Here is a 23,671-nt window from a genome sequence, read left to right as displayed (position 1 = left end):
TGAGCATTTCCATTTTTGTTGAGCATTTCTTTTGAGTGCCAAGCTAACATGGCACCTACTGCATTTTATTTTGTGTTCTGACCTCACTTGGCACCTATTGCCTATCACTTAGCACCTTCAAGTGTCGAGAAAATTGTCGCTTGACACCTTCATGTGCCAAGAAAAAATTTAGGTTTAGGGTTGTGAGTTTTTGAAGTTGATTTATATTCCTCACACATATATCTGTATGCATGTAAACTTCTTAAGACAATGATTCTAAATTGTGAAAAATAACTAGTCAGAGGATATAAGGGAACTTTTCATTGAACATACAGGGGGCAATGGTGGGAGGGATTGACAAGCAACTCAGTGAGAATTTAGTTGTATTATAGTTGGCAAAATTTTGAGATAGAAGCTACATCCCCTTTCACTAACTTGCTTCGCACACTCAGCTTTTGGTAATGGACCTAATCAAGATCAATTCAAAACCACTGTATTAAAAGATAGTGTGTAAGGAAACTTGGCAACAAAGAATATAACCGTTTCCACATAACCCATAATAGATATGAAATAAACACAGAATTAAAATCCACATGCAAGATAATAGACAACATACCCACAAAATTGTGACACAAGATATACCCTGGGAAACCCTCATTGAGGGAAAAACCCAGCCTCCAAATGCATCCATCACCATGTATTATTCAGCAAAAATACCATTTCCATACAACCATGGAAGCCTTAATGGCCATAGCCACAACCGAGCAAACTATGTGAACAAGCATGAATCCACACATCCCATGCCATGATTTCAACCTTGACAAATGCTCCCTTAGCTAACCTGTCAAGCTTTGTCCTGCTTGACTCTTGCCTTTTGTCTTCTCCTTGTCACTCTTACTCTACAACAACTTCCCTTGTGGCTGCTTATATAGTAGCAAGTCCCACAAAACCACTAAGTGGTATTACATAAACCATGTGCTACCTAACCCACTGACCCCACATTTAATATTACGCATTTAATTCTTTTCTCCAATATTAAATAATTACATGAAATATTTTCACAATGTTATAATACAACTCATCAAGAATATTCCATGGGAATCTTTACATGTTGCACGTCCATCTAGGCACAACATTACATAATAAAATAACAATATTATGCAATGTGTGCAACACCCATTATCTCAACATAGTGAATAATCAATTTGCCATAGTAAATTAAGAAGGCCTAAATCATTTAAATTATGCAATGGTAGTTTGCAAGCCCTAGATTTAAGAATGTCCAAAGAGTTTACACCAAATTATAGTTTTTACTCATGTGGTTATCCTTGAGTTTTGACAGCGAAAAATAACAAAATAAGGATAACATGATAACAACAAAGATAAAAGAAAAAACTACCAATCAAATGTTCCCTTAGCAAGTCATAGAACCTGCAATGCTTTTTGTAAATAGTACAAATTGGTTCATGTGGAGAATGATAAGAAATTTTCATGTGCTCAACAAGATGCTCCAATTTATTAAATTGTCTAAAGCATGCTACACATTTATGCCTGCAAAGCAAAGGAAAAACTAACTGCATAAGTGCTTGATGTTCTCTCTTTTAAGACACATCTTCACAATAATGTTCTAAAGGCTAATACTTTGAACAATTCTCAGAACTAGAAATAGGTTTGCAATTAGTTCATTCATGAAAGGTTGTATATATTTCTCAGATAGATAGTTGCATGCAATAAATTCAAATTTTTCCTGCAAAGACTCCCTTGTACTGTGGGAAAACTATGTTATAATATCAAGGAAAGACTTTCTTAAGCCATATGGGAAAGCACTAGTCAACAAAATTAATATTACAACTACTTTCTTTTAACTTGTTTTAGTATCATAAAACAAAAAAATTGTCGATATGGACATTATTAGGGTAGAACTAAGAAAATAATGAGAATGGAACTTTCCTTTATACAACATAAAGAGTAGCTTTTGTCTTTTAAAAAATCTAATAAAGTCAAAATCATTGATGGAATACTCTGTACCTTTTAAAAATCCATCCAATTGTATTGTTGCATAAGCAGTTTCCCCATAAAGTTTCTTTTGTAGGAGATAACATCGAAGAAGCAAAGGTACATTAGCTTGTATTAGGCTACAATCTCACCCCTAGGATTATGTTGTTTTGAGTACAACGCATAAATCAAGACATGTTTAATATACATTTTTAAAGCAACAGAAATCAATTATTAGTATTTATTACAAATTAGTTGAGCGTCTTAATAATGTTATCTATTTAAAAAAATTATTTGAAGAGTATAAATCATTTTAAACTTTGAAAATTTTTTTGATTGATGAATAAGTGAATAGATTTTCACGATGACAATTATTTGATTATGTCTATCATCAAATGCAATGTAACATCAGCATGTTTTTTTTCTAAGGTGCTAAAAATGACCCAATTAAAGAGTAGATAATTATTTGTATATTAAATTATAGTTATTGTCTATAAATTCAAATTTTGGACTCCAATCAAACATCACATAATTTATTACTTCTTAGATAAGAAAATATATTTTAATTGATTATGAGTATTCTGATCAAGATTAACAACATTAATTATGCAACTACTAGCACTATAAATAAAAAACATTAAATCAATAGATGCAAGTATATTTATAGAACATATTCAAATACTAGATCTATCTTAGTATAACATTAAGATATCACAACTATTAAATAATCAATAATCCAATCAATCTATGAATATAGAACATATTCAAATACTAGATCTACCTTAGTATAACATTAAGATATCACATCTATTAAATAATCAATAATCCAATCAATCTATAAATATTAGAAAAAACTCAAATATCAAATATTAAATCAAATGCAAAGGAAAATCACCTCAGAGATTCAGTTGACTCCTGAACTCGGTCCATGAGATTTTGGTGTAGAATATATTGGTGCTCTTTTGATATAGAACTTGGAGTGAAGGAGGTTTTATATAGCCAATTTCTTGAATAAGGCTCACTGCCATCAAAATTATTGCTATTCCCTTCCCATCTCTTTTCTGAATTCAACAACAAGAATCCTGCTTTTTTTAGACCATTAAGAAAGTCAAATAGTTTATAATAAAGATTTTTACTGAAATGTTTTGTGACCATGCAATTTTGATACGAAGTGTCAAATGGTCCATTGTCCCACTTATATTCTCAAATGCCAAGCTTAAGAAAACAAAAATTGAATCCTAGCATACAAAGATCAGCTAAATCAGCTGTGGAGCTTCCCAATCTCATGATAATGAAAAGTAAGTAAATGTTCTCACAGTCTGAAATGTTAAGAAAGTGAAGAGTAGTCAACTAGTGAAAGCTATGTATGATGTGCACATGGACCAACATGTCACAAGAGCTTTCATTTTCCACCAAATATTCTCTTCAAAAGGTGATGACACTCAACTGGAGTATTCTGTAGTAGGTCATTAGATACTACTTTTCAAAGAATTCTCATCACCATATGCTCACATGCGATACTTTAGACTTCAAATTTGTTTTCACAGAGTACTTTATAATAGCTGGTTAAATGTTTTTTCCAAAGTTTATTTCTCATGGGAGTTAGGGGACCATTTAGTTTATGTACTAGATACAAAATAAAGTCAAATTTATTTTTTTCAGATTTACAAAACTTAGTGATTTTTTTTCAACTTTTTTGTTGTTTTCGACTACAAACTATGCAAATCACAAAGATCAAATGTTGAAATTGTCCAAAAAATTCATGATGTTTTCGATTTTTTGAAAATTAGTAAGTATACAGTCGGTAGGAAGGGTAGTTGTGTCCGATAGAGAAGAGGACCCAAAATATGTACACTTTAACATGAATCAGTCTATATGGGTTACTATATTGATCTTATATACCTTTATCAATTTGTCATTTTATTTGGCCATAACTAACAAGCAAAAATAAAAAGTTGAGTCTATTTTGAAATGCCTAGTTATGTTGTGGAACATGATTCACATAATCTAGGCAAACATTGTCATGTTGAATGGTCAATGAAGATGTGCATGATCAAATGAGGTGGTCGTATGAGTATAACCCTAGGTATAGATTATAGTGGAAGGGTGGTTTGTTGCCATTGTGTCATCCTATCCAGCTATAGATAATAAAAATAAAATAAAAATTACAACATTAAAATTTTTGCTCGACACAAACTATTGCTGAGTGCTAGTTTTACTTGGCACCTTAAGGAGCTGAGTGGTAGGAGGGTGTTGAGTGAGCTTGGCACATGAAGGAGCCAAGTGAACTTGGCATGTGAAGGGTAACTCAACACTAATGGATGCTGAGTGAGCTTGGTAGAACTTCTACCAAAGACAATGTCGAGTGATAGAACTTATAACGTGAATGTTTCCACCATTAAAACTAGAGAGCCAAAGCTTGAAACATTCAAAAATAATATTCTTAAATGAAATATATAGAAGAAGAAAAATGGATTCATGTATGCCTACTTGCTTACTATTTAACTTTGATTCAAACTATTACAAAATTTGGGAGCATTAAGCTTCAACCAGAAAACCCTAAAATAGCCCTAAAACTTCAAACTGATAAACAACTTAAAAACTTTGAACTTGCAGCTCTAATGGCTACATACAATAATGCCTAGAGCAATCACTACTTCACAAGTCGAATCCAATAAACCACAAACTTATAGAATAACACAAAGAAGCATGTGCAACTGTAGGCACTAAATGAACTTCCTTTTGTCTCTGCACTCGACTTGATTTACTAATCAACTTCTCTCTTCTCTGCTCTTCTCTACAACTTCTTAATCTGCTCAACTAACTGACTGAATGATAGAGAGACATTCCTTTTTATCTTCTTCTAAATATTTTCCCCCTCATTTCCAAATTTGAAACTCACCTACTGCATTCAATTTTTTTTGAATGTTCAACAATCTGTCATGGGTGGTAGGTGGGCATTTGGCTCTAGGGGCAAACAACTATATGTAATAAATATTTCAACACTCCCCCTTTGTCCCCAGCCAAACAAATAAGGATCACTACTGATCCAAATCAACTACACCAAGACACTCTCTTAGGTGTACAAATGTTCTAATGCCTAATAGCTTTGTAAATATGTCTGCTAGCTATTGCTTAGACTTGCAAAATTCCATTTTGATATCCCCATTCTCCACCAGCTCTCTGATGAAGTGATATCTAATCTGTATATGCTTGCTTCTACCATGGAAGACTGGATTCTTAAACAATGCAATTGATCAGATGTTGTCACAATAAATTATGGTTCCATCCTCTTTCCCTTCATTCAAATCTATCAAGATCCTCCTTAACCAAATAGATTGGCATGTTGCTACATTTTTTTGCTATGTATTCAGCCTCTGCTGTAGATTGAGGTAGATGCCCATGAAATTGTACCCAATCCCATGTGAAATACATATACAAAAGTGCTCTTCCTATCATCTATACTTCCAGCCCAATCATATAACCTACCAAATTAAATTCATTTTTTGTAGTATACAAAATTCCAAATCCCTTGGTGCCTTTCCCATACCTTAGGATCCTCTTTCTTGCTTGCCAATGGGAATCTTTTGGTGTTTCCATAAATCTAGAAATCAAACTTACTGCATGCATCAAGTTTGGCCGAGTTGCAGTCAAATACATTAAACTTTCAACCATACTCTTGTATAGTGTTGGATCCACTCTCTTGCTAGAGTCTTCCTTGCTCAACTTCAAGCCAATAGATGTTGGTGTGGGGGCTAGCTTACTGTTCTACATTTTTAATCTCTCCAAGATCTGCCTTGCATATTTTTCTTGAGAGATGAAGATGCCATCATGCATTTGTTTTACTTCTATGCCTAAAAATTACTTCAAGAGACCAAAATCTGTCATCTCAAATTCATTTTCCATGGCCCCTTTGAACTCTACAATTAGAGCCTTATCATTACTAGTAAAAATCAAATCATCTACATAGAAGACAACAATCAACACATTTCCATTTGTTGCCTCGATTTAGAGAGTAGGCTCACGATTGCTTTTGCTAAAGCTATTGCTCATCAAATATGAGTCAATCCTACTATACCATGCCCTTGGATCTTGCTTGAGCCCATAAAGAGCTCTCTTCAATCTATATACTTTACGTTCTTCACCTGCAACTTCATAACTAGGTGGCTGCTCCACATTGACTTCTTCCTTCAATACCCCATTTAGGAAGGCAAACTTCAGATCTATTTGAAATACCTTCGATTTGTGTTGTGCTACAATTGCTATGAAAACATGCATGGTTTCCATTCTTGCAACTGGAGCATATGTCTCATTATAATCTCTGCAATACTATTGTTTGTAGCCCTTGACTACCAGCCTTGCCTTATGCATATCAATCTTGCCTTTAGCATTGCATTTGGTGTTGTAGACCCATTTCACTCCAATCACTTACCTTTTTGGAGGCAATTTAGTTAGCTCCCATGTCTCATTCTTTTCTATAGCATCTATCTCCTCATCCATGGCCTTGCACCATTTCTTCTCCTTAATAGCTTTTTCAAAATATATTGGATCACTATGAGAAAATAATGCAAAATTAACACTCTCATCATAATCTTCATACCTTTCATCTTGGTATATCTCCCTAAGACTCTTGGTCTTTCTTGGCAATAGGGAAGAGAGTGTGGGATCAAAATCTTCACTACTGCTACTTTGCCAACTAGCTTGGTCTTCACTGTTACTTGGCACTAACACTTGATCATGCCTAGAAGAGCTCAGAAATGATTGAGACTGATTGCCTTTTCTTCTATCTACTCCTTCTTCTTGTTTTTCATTAGAATCCTCTTCACTCAATTGAAAATTTATTTGAGGTGCTCAGGAATTCATCAGTCGGTCCATACCATGACTAATTTTCATGAAATTCCACATCTCTCGAGAGAATCATCTTGTTGTTCAATGGGTCATACAATCTGTATGCCTTTGATTCTAAGTTGTACCCTGTGAAGATGCACTTCACACCTTTGTCATCCAATTTTTTCCTTTTTTCTTTAGGCACATGTGCATATGCAGCACATCCAAACACCCTTAGGTGTTCAACTCTCCATCTTCCTTGTGACCATGCTTCCATTGGAATTCTATCACGAACAGCCTTTGTAGGACACCTATTAATTAGGTAAACCGATGTTGCCACAACCTTTCCCCAAAATTCAATTAGGAGACCTTTATCTTTCATCATGCTCCTTTGCTATTTCAACAATGGTCCTAGTCTTTCTTTCAGCCACTCCATTCTGCTGTGGTTTATAGTTGGTTTTGAGCTCTTTTATTATGCCATGTTTCTTGCAAAAATTTACAAAATAATTAGAGGTGTACTCCCCTCCTCTATCTGATCTTAGGACCTTGATATAGTGTCCACATTCTCTTTTAGCTTGGGCTTTGAACTCAAGAAACTTATCAAATGCTTCAGATTTAGATTTCAAAAAATAAACCCATGTCTTATGACTGAAATCATCAATAAATGTCATGAAATAAGTACTCTCCCCAATGGAAGTAACTTACATAGGACCGACTAGGTCAGTATGCACTAACTCTAATGGATATCTAGCCCTCCTAGAATTTCTAGAATTAAAGGGAAGCCTATGTTGCTTACCCAAAATACAAGCCTCACACTTGTCACATGAATTTCCTATTCGTGGAAAACCTTCTACTATTCTTTTATTTGACAACAAATTTAAACTAGCATAGCCAAGATGACCATACCTAAGGTGCCATAGCCGTGAAGGGTCTTCAATCACACTTCTTAGAGTTGATTGCATGAGAGGTGCAACACCAACTTGAGATGAGAAACATGTCTCTATCCTCAAGGGAAACATTTTTTTCTTTCTCATTTGAACTATTGCAGGTAAGTTCTTGCTCCCATCCTTTTCATGAATTACACGCCTATCATTCTCCGTCAACACTTTGTATCCATTTTGAATGAGCTGACCAATGATCATCAGATTGTGCTTCATACCAGGGGCAAAATACACATTTTTTATTTCCTTCTTCTAACCTTGCTTGATGTGGACCATAATAGATTCTTTGCCCACTACTAGTAGGGTTCCATTGTTACCCATTTTAATCTTAGATTTGAAACTCTTGTCAATAAATGAAAACAAGGTTTCATTACCACTCATGTGGTTGCTATATCCATTATCAAAGTACCAAACTTCAAGGCTTCCTTCTTCACCAACATTACACATGACGAAGGCAGTGACATTGTTTCCACTTCCCATGTTCACATCAGCCACATTTGCTTGTCTTGACTAATCATTTTGCTTCTTCTAGCATTCACTTGCATAATGTCCATATTTATGATAGTAGTATCATTCTACATTACTCCTATTTGAGTTTTATTTTTTCTTACCTCCTCTTGAAGTATTTTGTGAGCTACTTGCTCCATCTACTCCTCTTGAGCTTTCTGTTGCAACATTCCTTTGTCCTCCATTACCTTAGCCTCTACCTCTGGAGTTTCTAACTGAGCCATTTCTTCCTCTCCCCCTTCCTCTTGGATTTGACTGAGTCTTTAATGCTCATTCTTAGGAAGAAAAAGATCCAGATCTGTTGATCCTATGCTCATGGGTTTGAAGAATACCCATCAACTCATCCATTATCAAAACAGTGAGGTCTTTTGCCTCTTCTATGGTCATGACCAAATTGTTATATTTATGAGGTAAAATCCTGAATATCTTTTCCACTATCCTCTATCCTTGATAGTCTTCTCCATTTTACTTTAGTTGGTTAATCACATTGGAGGTCCTTGAACTAAAATCTGTAACTGATTCATTTTCCTTCATCTGAAGGTTCTCAAAATCCCTCCTTATATTTTGTAGCTTTATTGTACAGACTTTATCAGTCCCTTTGAAGTTTGTCTCAAGGATATCCCAAGCTTCCTTTGCATAATTTTCTGATGCAATCTTGGAAAAAATAGTTTTTGTCATTGTTGCCCCAATCATACTTAATGCCTTAGCATCCTTCCTCCTTGACTCTTTCAATTGAGTTTTTTGTGCTTTTGTGAGAGTAGCATACTGAGTTGGGTTTGTCACATCATTGAACCCATTAATCATTTGCAACCATTATGTCCTTCATCTTCTTTGCCCATGTATCATAATTTTGTCCTTTGAAGGGTAGTGGTTACTGCCATAGTTTTCTTGCATCTCCTGCCATGTCAAATATCCCAGAAAATTATGCCCTAACTCACTATGGATGTGGGGCCTCAAATTTTTGATACCATGTAGATAATAAAAATTAAAAAAATATTACAACATTAAAATTTTCACTTGGCACAAACTATTACCGAGTGCTAGTTTTTCTTGGCACCTTAAGGAGCCGAGTGGTAGGAGGGTGTCGAGTGAGCTCAACACATGAAGGAGCCGAGTGAACTCAACATGCGAAGGGCAACTTGACACCAATGGATGCTGAGTGAGCTTGGCAGAACTTCTAGCAAAGACAATGTTGAGTGATAGAACTAATAACATGAATATTTCCACCATTAAAACCAGAGAGCCAAAGCTTGAAACATTCAACAATAATCTTCTTAAATGAACTATATAGAAGAAAAAAATGGATTCACATATGCCTAATTTATTACTATTTAACTTTGATTCAAACTATTAAAATTTTTGGGAGCATTCAGCTTCAACTAGAAAACCCTAAAATAGCTCTAAAACTTCAAACTGATAAACAACTTAAAAACTTTGAACTTGCAGCTCTAATGGCTGCATACAATAACGCCTAGAGAAATCACTGCTTCACAGGTCGAATCCAATAAACCATGAACTTATAGAATAACACAAAGAAGAATGTGCAACTGCAGGCACTAAATGAACTTCCTTCTATCTCTGCACTTGACTTGATCTGCTGATCAACTTCTCTGTTCTCTGCTCTTCTCTGCAACTTCTTAATCTACTCAACTGACTGACTGAATGAGAGAGAGACATTCCTTTTTATCTTCTACCAAATATTCTCCCCGTAATTTCCAAATTTGAAACTCACCTACTATATTCAATTTTTTTGAACGTTCAAAAATTTGTCATGGGTGGTAGGTGGGCATTTGGCTCCAGGGGCAAACGACTATATGCAATAAATATTTCAACACCAACACCCTAACTGCCAATACTTCTTGTGGGCATATACCTTATGCTACAACATGTAATTGCATTAACTATGCATGAAGTCACCTTAATTTCTCTTAACGAGACTATATTCTTATGGCAATTCTGTTCAATATTTCTTCTGCTCTACATATCAAGACACCCAACATTGATTTTATCCTTTCCTATTCTAGAGTGTTCAATTAGTTTAAAGTCAAAACATGCTTATTAGAGAACCATGCAAACACGACATGCCACTATTATGTTCTCAACCATGGACCACCTTATGATTTGATTTTGTAAGTTTATGCACGATTTTCTTGCATTTGTATAGTTTGTTGTTACATGTTGTTTTAGTTTCCTCTCCCTACAAATGGCTTATTTCCTTTGTATGTTCTTGCTTTTCTAGTTGTAGGACAAACCACTATATTTCTTCATAATTTGCTCAATATTTTTAGGTGAAAGAGCTAGACAAAAACAAGGAGCTATGAGGGTAGCATATATTGGGTCAAAAATGAGGATAACTCTCCTCACTAAGGTCATCTCTCACTATTAGGAAAATTGAAATTTGTTTTTTTTTTTTCATTTTTTATTTATTTCACTAATACACACCTCCACCATCTATTATTTTGCATGCATTTAGTCTTTGTGTTTTCTGAAATGATATATTATGTTTACTAACACTATAAACATTAGGAAATTAAAATCTTGAATTCTAGTCTGACCAGAATGTTTATAGTTCAGAAAATCAAAATCTTGTATACAAGTGTGACCAGAATGTTTAGAGTTCAGAAAAATAGATATTTCTTGGTTATCAAACATCCCTATTTATTTTTCACCTCCTCCTAGGAATATCTATGTTTTTCTATTCCTTTTATATAAGTTTCATTGGTTGTGAATGTAAATGGGGTTCACATATGTTGAGGTTTAAGGGCTTAATATTATATCTTCTCCATGATTTAATGAGATTAGTAAGTATGTTACAATTTTGTAAATGGGTTTAGGGTTCAATAAGCTATCTTCTATTTCTTCTAGATTTAGATATGACTTTAGACTTAGTTATGTGTTATTCATTTTTCATGAAAACTCATCATTTTAAGTCTAGTTGTTTTCTAGAGTTATTGGCTTATTAGGTTTTCCAGATTTTTATATTTTGCAATCAGTAATGTATTTTGGCCATCTTTTTATCTCCTTCCATGTCAAATTTATTTTTTTAAGGGCTTTAAATATTCTATGAGAGGTCTTAAAATTCAATTCCCTTTTTGGCTTTTTTCAATGTGACTATTATTACATTTTGACTTCATTTCATTTTTTCAATTTTATCTGCTCAAGTTCCACTTTGAAAGATTTGCATTTATGTTTCCACTATTACTGATTAAGGCATTAATAAGTCATTTTTTTTGGAATCAATTTCATGAGTAGGGGATATATAATGTCTCTATTATTTTATTGTAGGGTTTGATTTTTACTATTAAAATGTTTTTTCATTCATTTATAAGGTTGTGGATTGAGCATTTTATTAGTTATTTGGTAAATGGTTTTAATTTCATTCTTAATGGTTTCCGAAATAATTTGATTTTATTAGTTGTTTTAGGTTGTCAATTCTAGTTTGAAAGGTTTACAACTATAAGGAAGAAGGGTTTGAATTTTACTTTTTAGGGTTTTAGTATCCATACTTATAAGGAGGAAGGCTTTGACAATTGTCAAGTCTTTTTTTTTTTTTTCCAATTAAATAGTTAGAAGATTTCAATTTTTTTTCTTTACAAATATTAAAGATCAATAGTTTAATAATTTATTTTATTAAGGCTTTTAAATTTCATTTCAATTTGTCTTTTACTTTAGTATGGATACAAAATTTGAATTCCATTTATGTTTAAATAATTTATTTTTTTTATTTCAATTTTTGGTTTTTAATTGATGTTTTGTGCTTTTTGTATCCACTACCCTAATCTTCAATACTTCTAAAAGTCCCCTTACTTTGTAAAATGTAGTTGCATTTAATATGTATCAAGTCAACTTAATTTCCCTTTATGGACTATATTTTTCATCAAAAATCTATTTAATAAACATTCTTCCATGCAAATCCAAACACATAACATTCCTTTAGCTCTTGTCCATTCTAGAGTTTTCTATTAGTGAGAGCCAAATTATTGTAGGTAATAGACTATTCATTTCAATCTATCAATTTTTCTATATAAAATTTACTATTAAGAGTATGCAATTTCACTTCCAATGTTGGGGATTAGGGGGTTACACATTTGTCTGGAAAACTTTTTGTAGATGATAAGAAATAATTTCAATTTGAGTGCAACCAAATTTATATAGGAGTTTAGCCTTTGGTTTCAATGTGACTGACAATGCTTTCAAAATTCCTTCCAATTTATCAATTTTAGGTTCTTCCTTTTGTTGGAGATAATGTTCCAACAATAGTACAAATATGATCATTGCTCATGGTGCAAACTTTGTTTGGGTTGCTTGTAACACAAGTTCAACTTAGGTGTGAGTCAAAGAGTATTAGTTTGAATCAATTTCTAGTTGTACATGTGTTTGAGTTAGGTGTCATAAGTTTTAGTTAGCTATCAAATTTATGTGCATTGTCAATCATAAAGTAATTTATTGTCAATCTAATTACCAATCATTTAGGAATATTGATGGGTCAAGCTATTGTATAAATTTCCAAATATTATTCAATAAAGTAAGTTAGAAGTTTTGATGGGTTAAGCTATTCTATAAATTTGTATATATTATTGAATAAAGTAAGTTGGAAGTTCCTTCTTTCTCAATTTTAAATATGTTGTTCTATTTTTCCAATACCTTTAACTATTCAATGATGCTTTCAAATTTAATTCTAATATAATTAGTTAAGTCTTTCATAAGTTAACTATTTTTTAATTTAAAGTTCAATTGTATATGATATAGGAATCATTTCACTTTATTTGTTATATGGTTGCAAGTTTTAATAGTAATCAGTTATAATTTTACATCCAACTTTTATTTACTTAGTTGTATGATGGTTTTAATGAGAATGTCAATTACTTCTATTTTTATTTCAATTTAACAGTCTTAGGTTCTTAGTTATATGCTCTCCAATGTTTTTACTTTGAATTCCAAAGAACTGAATTGAGGTTTGCATAAGTCATTTTTTTGTTATATGAGCTTCACTCCTAAGTGATATATAATTTATTTTACAATGTGTAGTACTTCATATTTATTAATAATACATACCCCATTGATTCACATCACATTAACTACACACATTTAAATTTTATGATAATTAGCTTTTGTGTTTAATGAGTTAGGTGAACCTTTTACATTCCCACATAGATTTGAGTTTCAAATAATTGTGTCATTTTATTGCTTTATTTTATATCTTTTAGATGTATTATGTAACAGTATTCATGAGAAAGTAATAGACAATATTTTCTGCTAGTCGTTTCATGATTTTCTCTATTTTTCTTCTATTATAAAAATATTTGATATGGTATCAGAGCTAGTGTGTGAAAGGAAATGGTTGAGAGCTAACAGTTGCAAATTGAAGAAGATCAAGAGTTTGGTGTAGTAAAGTTTGTAAGCTCTGGGTGAACCAGTCATGTTCTTACTTTGTAAAGGAAAAAATTAAACCAAACGTGTTTAACTTGCAAAGATAGAAGTATTTGCAACAAAAAATTACAAGGGTATACAATCTCTCTAGAAGAAGATAATATCAAAGTAATAGTGTGTCTAACTATTTTTTGAGAAAGATATCTTGTTATTTAGCTCAGGAAAAAGGGAAAAATAGATAAAAGGAGTTATGGCTTCCACAAGTAATCCTAGCACACAAGGACCAATAGTGAATGAAAAAAAAATTATATACAGGCCCTTAAAATGAAGAGCTAGTTGAAGAATTTAGATTGCTAGGAGGCTATAGAAACTAAGTATGAAGAGCCCAATGCACAAGAACTAGTTCAAATGAAAAATATGAAAAACAATGCTAATGTAGAGAACAAAAGAAAATATTCAAGAGCTTTGCAGAACATAGTTAATGTAGTTGAAGAATCCATCCTTCTGAAATATTAGTATCAACAAATGTAAACCAAGCATGGGAGATACTTGCAATGACATATCAAGGAGTAGAAAATGTAAAGAATGTTAAGCTATAGATTTTGAGAAAATTATTTGAAATCTTACAAATGAAGGATACTAAAATTGTAGATCAGTTCATGTCTCAAGCCAAGGATGTAGTAAATCAACTAAGAGCTTATGGTGAGGATATCATAGATAGAAATTTTTTGGATGAAATTCTTAGAAACCTTCCACAACCATATGATACTTTGGTAACTACAATTGAAGAATGTAAAGATCTTTCTACATATTCTATTGAAGAGTTGATCGGTTCAATGTTGAACCATGAGTCTAGATTACAAAAGAGAAATCAATATTTGGATATTTCTCTACAAACACAAGCCACAATTAGTAGAGGAAGAGGTTGAGGAAATAGAGGCAAATGAAGAAGAGGAAGAAGTTCATTTCAATTTGATAGCAAACAAAATGCTGAAAATCAACTAGAGCACCCTTTATCATAGTCACAAAACCAAGGAGGAAGAGGAAGAAACAACAAAGGAAGAGGCAGATTTGATAAATAAAACATACAATGTTATTATTGCAAAAAATATGGACATTTTGAGAGTGAGTGTAGGAAGAAACAAGCAAGATTGGAACAAAGGAAGAGATAATGTTTCCAATGTAGAAGATGGAACTCATTCAATGTTTTTATCATGCTCAACAAGGAAAAATGAAATTTCAGCCATAGAGAAGAATGGCACATGGCAGTTAGTGGACTTACCATAAGACAAAACAAGAATAGGAATTAAATGGGTTTATAAGACAAAACTTAATGAGAAAGGCCAAGTTGAGAAGCACAAGGAAAGGTTAGTAGCCAAAGGTTATGTACAGAAACCTAGTATAGAATATGAAGAAACATTTACAATGGTGGAAATATTAGACACAATTACAACTGTATTACCAATAGCACCAAAACACCAATGGTCAGTTCATCAGTTAGATTTGAAATAAGAATTTCCAAATGGAATTCTAAATAAGGAAGTATATGTTGATCAACCACCTGGGTTTGACATCAAAGGACAAGAACAAAAGATTTATAAGCTGAAAGATGCTTTATATGGATTGAAACAAGCACCAATTTGGCTTTATACATCAGAATAGATTCATATCAACTCAATACAGGGTTCAAGCATAGCAATAATGAGCCAACATGATACACAAATAAAAACTTACATGGTGAAATTTTAATTATATGTATCTATGTTGATGATTTTCTATATACCAGTAATTTGCACCATGAAGAATTCAGGCTTGACATGGAAAGAGAATTTGAAATGACCAATATTGGTCACATTAAATATTTTCTTGGTTCAGAGATTGAACAATTGGAATGAGGCATTTTCATTAGTCAAAAGAAATATGCACAAGATGCATTGAATAAATTCAAAATGAATAATTGCAAGCCAGTTAGCACACTTATTGTTCTAGACCTATAAAATTGAAAACAAATTATGAAGGTGTTATAGTGAATTCCACTTTATACAAGTAATTGGTAAGTAGCCTAATATACTTGATAACAATAAGGCTAAACATCATGTTTTTAGTCAACCTTCTCTCTCAGTTCATGGAATCACCAAAAAAATTACATTAGAAGGTAGGAAAAAGGATACTAAGGTATATTGCAAGAACAATGCAACATGGAATTTTGTATATAGGTGATGAAGGCAACCAGCTAATTGGATTCACTTATAATGACTTTGTTGGATGTGTAGATGAAAAAAGGAGCATGTCAGCTTATTCATTTTGTTTGGGTATGGGTATAGTGTCATGGGAATCCAGGTAGTAGCCAATTATCACCATTTCATTAGAAGAGGTAGAGAACATAACAGCCACATTAGTAGCTTGCCAAGCAGTATAGATGAAATGATTGATAAGTGATCTTGAACCAGCATCAAAGAAGGAACCAATCACCATTTTTTGTAACAATAACTCAGCAATTGCACTTTCTAGAAATCCAATCTTTCATCAAGAAAGAAAACACATTGACACCTAATATCATTTCATTATGGATATAATTAGTAATGGAGAAATCAACCTATAACATTGCAAATCAAAGGATCAATTGGAAAACATATTTAGTAAGGCTCTAGCAAGAGAAAATTTTGAATTTTAAAAGAAGTAATTATGAATTGTTAATATTAACAAGTTTGTAATTTAGATAGTGATGCAGGAGCATCCTAGGTGTAAGAGCAATATTGCACCACCCAAAAATATTTTATTTTCAATCTTTTCTATTTTAATAAGGACTAGTAGATTGGGTGGTAATTATTTATGGGAACTTGCAATTTTTAGTAACAAGTTATCATACGAGCTTAGAATGTTCTCATTTTCTACATGAAGGTTCATTTTGGAATTATAAGCCTAGCATAAAATCTCATTGCTCCAACTTAGGTATCAAAGAGGTTATTGCAGATTATTGGTGGAAAAATTTGCAAAAAAATCTTCAAGCTCACCAATGGAGGCCTTAGAGTGCCTTGATGAGGTCCGAGAACTTGATGGAAAGGTGCTAGCACCATTTCAGGCCTATAGATCAAGCTAGCATCTCTAAAAAGTGGTTATAATAGCCAATCAGAGCAACGGTTCAAGAGTTATGGTCTTCTAAAGTTGGGCTACCAAAATATATTAAATAATTTATCAAAAATGTATTTAACAAAATCTATATGTATTTTTAGGGTTTATAGGCCCTAGGTATTAAGTTTGAGCATCTAGAACCTTCTCTAGTTGCATAAAATTGCCTATTTAAGAAAGGTCCAAACATTGTCTAGGATAGCTCTAGGTGGTAGTTCACAGCTTAGTCTTGCAAATTACTATAATGAAGGTGTCCATGTGGGTTAGCAAATTGTACTTGTGAATTCTATAATTTTGTATTTGTAGTGCAAATAAGAAGTCCATATTTTGTTTTCACAAATGTTGTTGTTTCTTTGTTTTTGTTATGAGTTTATGGTATTAAAGGGAGCACCCTTCATTAGATAGAGTCAAACTTAAGAGGGTGTGTTAAATGTAATTGTTGATTCTATTGTTTTTGGTATTTCTCTATTGGTTAATCATGTTGATTCATGTCATGTTAGCCACACACCTTTGAATTTTTTGATAGTTAGCTTTTATATTTAATGAGTTAGATGAATGTTTTACATTCTCACCTAGAGTTTAGTTTCAAATCATGGTGCCCTTTTATTACTTTATTTTATATCTCTTAGATTTATTATGCAAGAGGATTCATGAGGAAGTAATAGACAATCCTATGTACTTGTGGTTTCATGTTTTTCTCTAATTTTCCTCTATTCCAAAACTATCTGATAATTTTGAGCTCTATCTTTGCAAATGGCTTCTATTGTTTGTAATACTAGCTATGGATGGCTAGCCTTGAACACAAACACCATAATTTACAAGGAATTCTATCCTTGAAAGAGGTGTTTCTTCTCTCTCATGTTTGATCCACAGTTACCCTCAAATTCAAGTCCATTAACCACTTGAACCATCTTCTTACACCATCTACGATCTTATCTTCTTCGTTAGGGGTGAAGATGGTTATGGGACCTTTGTCAAATGTGATTGTGAGGTCACCAAACTATTTAGATAGTGTAGAAATTTTATGTTACCTTTAAAAACTTGTCTGAACCTCCTTAATATCATTGAAATTTGCATCAATATTTTCTTCAATTAGCACTTTTATTACAACCCAGCTCTAGTTTCTCTCACTATTACGAAAATATTTTCTATCACTACTGTAAATTGAATGAGTAGTATGAAAATAGTATGTCGATAGGATTTTCCAATAATAATGATAATATAAGAAGGAAGCTTCATGCTAATTAACACAAAAATACCTAAAAAATATTCTTAATCATTTTTCTCCTTCTTTATAACATTTCTCTTTTAGAAAACTATAACCCATTTAAACATATATGAAATGTTATAAGTTAGGGCATTCAAAAGTCCAAGGGAATACAAAGGCTCAAGAGAAATGAAAATGATCAGGTAATGCTATAAAGATTATAAACATGGATGTCTAAAAAACTAAAATTCAAATGAACATGATCAACATTGTATAAATATTACAAATGTGGATACAAGGAAAAGGTAAAATGAAACATGTTGGCTATCTATAACACAAATCATGTATGAACACTTACATGTCAACATAAACTCACATATTAGGATCTCCAACTCAACCAAATTGTATGGTACATTAAAAAAAACTATAACATAGATATTCAAATGACCAATTGATAGTTGGCACCTCATTGAAACTAGTGAGACATATACTTCCTACATATATATTACTACCCTAAACACTTATACAAGAAATATTACCATCATTCTAGCCTATTCAAGCATCACCATTCATCCTTAAGAAAAGAACATATGGTCACCTCAACAACAATCTTGATTAAATGGGAATGTCAAAATTATATGAAGAAAGATAGTGTAATGGAAATAACAATAGATTTATGGAAAACTAAAATAGATAAGAACATAAAGGAGAGAATATAATGGAGATATGTGTCAAAAAAAAAGAAAACTGAAAAGTAAAGGAGCATGAAGGAGATAATAGAATGGATAAATACATGGAAATGAAATTAAATGAATTTTTAACATGGAAATAACATGAAATAAACACTTAAATACCTAGATGAACAACTTCAATTTTTACAACATTGTGCTCTACTTTATGTGACTTCTTTATTGACTATTGAATGTGATAATTTAGATGGTTTAAAGTCTATTTTTATTTACATTGTGAAGTCTTATAATTTTGAATTTTATTTCATATGATGAGTTCTTTTGAATAGTATTTTATTAGTTTTTAATCATAATTGGTGGCCTTACATTAGTTATCTTTCATATTACACTTGGGGTTTGTTGTTGAGGTGACTACAACTTGTGTACATAAGGCTAAATGGATATATATTTTATCTTGAATGATGGGACAGTTTCTTGTGTAAGTGTTTATGGTGGTAACATAAATAGATAGTATGAGTTTGAGTAGTTGCAATGAGGTGAAAACTATCAACATGTCTTGGGTTTATGTATGATAATGTTATAGCTTTTTATAGTACCATATACTCTTAGTTAGTTGAAAATCCTCACATGTAGGTTTAATGTTGACATGTAAGAGATTAGTTCTATTTTTTATTTTAGGAATCCAAGTAGCCTTTTGGTACTGAGAACATTATGGGAGATCATGTAAGTGTGAATGTCAAGTTCCTTGTCCAAATAGAAGGGGACTTGGATTTTTATTTGTTGCATAGTAAAAAAACTTGGCTTATCCTAATTTAATGCTTTCAAAATTATTTTATTTGGTGTTTATTTTAATGTTGGATTTTTGAAACCACATGGGCACTTAATGACTTCTATCTTGATTACATGTGGGACCATATTAGATCCACTAACATCACACATTTATGAACCCTTTGTACTTATCGGATTCTCCCCCATATGAATTTTACATATCTTTTGAAAAGATATAAATAAGAAAAAAATGATAAAATAACATGAAATGAATATCAAAAAAGAAACAAGCCATAGAATTAGAGATGACTCTAAATAAAGAATACCATGGATATAAAGAAGGATAAGAATAAAATCCTTTATTTCTCTTTCAAACTAAATCTTATCTTATAACTTTGATACCTGGATTTAAAGAATGACCTAAATGAGCCACCCTTCCATTTCTCAAACATGAACAATCTCCAATCTATACAAAGTTTAAGAATCCAAATTAAAATTTTCCTTAAGAAGACACCCTTTCACATCCCTTATGGAAGTCACAACTATGGCATGCAAATGCTTTCGTTTATCCCTCATAACAAAAACTTTTTTTTAATAAAATCTTTTTACTTCCTCATTCTTAAGAGTATAGTTCTTTGGACTTTAACATATAAGCACACATGAGAATTATATCCAACATTAGTTAAATGAAGGAAAATCTACATGTGGACTTATAATGGATGAATTATTCTCAAAATTCAAGTTTGGATTAAAAAAGTTACAACTTTTGACAATATCATATTAATGTCAACACTTACACAAAATCAAGAGAAAAATATGAGTTTCACTAGTTGTGCCACATCATCAACAAACAAAAATTGACCAAGAAAGTTGGTAATATAGTATATGATATCAAAATACTAGTAGTTTAAAAGAATCATTGGGGGATTTTTTTAAAATATAGATCCTATCAACCTTCTATTTTGTAACATCAATGCTAGTCAATCCCTTTTCATATGTAAATTAGAAATACCATGAACTAAGAAACTTTGTGTAAAGCTCATGTACATTTATATTTTGGAAAGAGAATGGCAATTTTTTTTTTTTTTGATGAAATACACCCAAAAATTACTATGCATCTACCATTCAAGGGCCCATGTAAGCCAATTTAAAATTTGAATGAAATTCAAAGAATCTCTTGGTAAGAGCCACTTGCATGCAAGTGAAAGTTAGATATCAATAAAAACATCAAGAACCTTATGAATAATAGAAAGTTCATCTATGATATGAGAAGATCCATCAATTTTAAGGTCAAAAGAAAAAAAAAGTTGAATAAAAGGACATATGATCCACTATTAGCACTATTAGAAATATCTATAATATATATGGTGTTGGTGAACCTTAATATATGATTTATAGGGTTAAACACATGAAAAGATTATAAATGGACTAAATAATGGGAATCATGTAAAGATAGGATACAAAAAGAATATGAACTCCAATGAATACCAAAATTAAGCATACCAATACCGAAAGGGGACCTAGAATCTAGGAATATTAGTATCAACAAAATGTGTCACAATAGAATAGATAAAATATTATTTAAATTACCTTGGAATCGGTTAAGAGATAGATCATATACTCCTTTATATCCAAGTGAAATGGATCCAAGAACAACCAAAAGTGTTCCCAACATGAGACACAACATTTTTAATCCTATCTTGAGTACAAGCACCAAAGAGAGAATATCCTAAGAATAGATTAACCAAGGTAGATCTAAATGGGAAATATTTTGTGTTACATATCTATGAAATGGTGTATTAGAAAACATCTAAAAGATATAGTATATTTTTTCCCTAATAAAAAACTTTGGCTCTCTCAATTCATATAAGAATAGAGATTAACATATTCATTTATTTTTATTTATGCTAAAAAGAAAATATTAATCAGCTCTTGAAATTTTTTTTAAAATTTATTTTAGGGTTTGTCAGCCATACTATCAACATGATAGAGGACTTGTAACAAATATAATCTCTTTAAAAGTGATATAATCCAGTCCAAGGTTCCTAAATACCAATTCTTATTTATTTGGATGGGTTATTTGGAATGACAAATTTACTTTATGAGGGGCCTTGGCTATTATAATTTTATCGATCTAGATTGATTCTAAGGAAGTTAATTTCATTATACTTTGAAATGTTTTTATCTTTAGTGGGATTTTTAATTTTTAAGCATGAAATTAAAAATAAGCTTTAATGGGGTAGTATAAGAAGAAAATAAAGTTAAATGTGAAATATTTCAACAATGATTACCAAACAAACATGTAAGACTAGATAACTAAAACCATGAAAAATGTGAACTAGAAATTATTAGCTAACATGGAATTGTAATGTAATCATAAAAGAAAAATAAACAAAATAAATGATTTTGCAAAATTATCTAAACATACAAGCATTACACATGGTCCTATGAGCTATGACTTGGTCCCCTACATTTCTATGGGCCTAAGATTACATGTCTCTCTTACCATTACTTGCCACCGATGCTCTATACCAATCTTTAATTGGAAGGATGATGCAAGCATGCACATACCCCTATTATCATTGTAGAAACTTGGCATACACATGAAAATCAATATAAGTGAACAAAACGATTAAAGATTTAGCAACATAAAATGGGATTTGAATTTGAATTTTATTTAGATTTGAGACAACAATTATGCATGCAATGGTACAACCATATTTATTTCAAGTGCTTTTACAAAAAATTTCCAACACTTATGAAAATATGATAAAGATTTTGAATAGTTTTCTAATACAAGAAAGCTAAACCCATAACTTGGGGTCTTGGGTGTTATTTTTGGTGAAAATAGAAATACAACTATAAGACAACTCCCTAAAATTATTCCTAAAATAAAGAAAAAATATTATATAGTTTGTGCATTACATTTGTCAACATTTTGGTGCCTTGAATTTCTAAAAAGGTCCCCTAATTTTTATATTTGAGTAGTTATTTGGGTTGTAAAATTGTAGTGCTAGAAGAAGATATTTTACTGACGCCCCTTTTACAATTTTACAATCTTCTTTAGATATTATTTAAACTATTACTTCCTTGAATACATCTATGGTTGGGATTGTTTTTATACATGATTGAAAGAGGGTCTTGAACCCAGATAACAACAATCACATTAAATTATATAAAATAGAGAGACATACTTCAAGTGATTACATCAAGAAGCTACAAAAACATCAAAGAAAAAAAAAATTTAATTAATTAATTAATGTATATATATATATATATATATCTACCAAGAAAATCTAAACTATCAATAGAACTACTTTGTCCATAATACAATCTAACTTTACCTATCTAAGCTCCATCTACCTAAAAGAAGAAAAGGCTTATTCCCAACTAAAGTTACAAACAATATAACCACAAAAAATAATAATGATATTATTTCTAACCATTATGGCCATAGAAAAGATTAAAGTATACCATTAAAAAGAAAATGAAAAAGCTAACATTAAAAATATTCTCCTATTACATTGAGAGACAATTTAGATCCTTCATCCAATCCTCTATTAACATCCTTCAAATATTTGTCATCCTTTTCATCCTACTTCCTCTTTTTAGTGATTTTACTTGGTCTATTATTTTTTTTTTTATTGGTACTTTAAAAATTGTCCTCATCATCATGTTGGTCATTAACCAGGACAAAGTGGATATAGAAGCATTAAATAGCTCCTTGGTTACACTATAAATCATTGCATTTATGGGAAAGAGGGTGTAAAGTGAGTAGTCAAGTGTTGGCATTAAGGGAAACCTATCTCATTTTCATTATTAGTTAAAGCGAAAATCATTTTTGTTTTGATATGTATGAGAAAATTGTCCATGTCCAAAAAGGAAATATAGGATATAGTTAGATAGTTTTGGTAGGAGAATTATTACATGTGGCTATAACTTTGGGAACATGCTTTATATAGTAAATGTAAGCTACTTTTGTGATGTGAAGAAGGAAAATTCCAATATGACAAAGTTTCAAGATTGATTATGAGATTGAGTAATTTGGAATAGAAAATTGGATTTACTCATCAAATCAATTTCTTATCAATATATGGATGACATACAAGGAATTAAATCTTAACTCAAATATTCTATGTTTTTAGTTGATTGGACATATTTTGTGAATTCTTATGTAAGCCAGCTAATTTAATTAATCATAAGGGTATAAAGGAAAGTTCTATTTTGTATGGAGGATGATGTATGTGATATATAACCTA

The 23,671-nt window shown here is 31.6% G+C and overlaps 1 protein-coding gene across 1 annotated transcript; it reads right to left on the bottom strand.

Moving 5' to 3' along the window:
* Positions 1–345: 345 nt before the first annotated feature.
* On the bottom strand, positions 346–2,904 carry LOC149561888 (uncharacterized). The gene is made up of 3 exons (XM_089827921.1): positions 2,870–2,904; positions 1,379–1,530; positions 346–446 (listed from the first exon to the last, which is right to left on the bottom strand). The coding sequence occupies exons 1-3, from the start codon at positions 2,902–2,904 to the stop codon at positions 346–348; spliced, it is 288 nt and encodes a 95-aa protein (XP_089684047.1).
* Positions 2,905–23,671: the final 20,767 nt, after the last annotated feature.

Source organism: Cupressus sempervirens, chromosome 4, assembly GCF_028749045.1.
Source record: "Cupressus sempervirens isolate cs-2001-9-10 chromosome 4, ASM2874904v1, whole genome shotgun sequence".
Lineage (NCBI taxonomy): Eukaryota > Viridiplantae > Streptophyta > Pinopsida > Cupressales > Cupressaceae > Cupressus > Cupressus sempervirens.
Note: the sequence above shows the minus strand (reverse complement) of the source record. Positions and strands in the feature narration are given on the sequence as shown.

Bases quoted from the DNA above. Each gene is read 5' to 3' on its own strand.
- LOC149561888 (XM_089827921.1), bottom strand. From the start codon at position 2,904: ATGGACCGAGTTCAGGAGTCAACTGAATCTCTGAG. The intron at 1,531-2,869 runs GTGATTTTCCTT...TTTGCTTTGCAG, and splicing joins GAGTCAACTGAATCTCTGAG to GCATAAATGTGTAGCATGCT. The intron at 447-1,378 runs GTAGTTTTTTCT...GATCTTGATTAG, and splicing joins GCTAAGGGAACATTTGATTG to GTCCATTACCAAAAGCTGAG.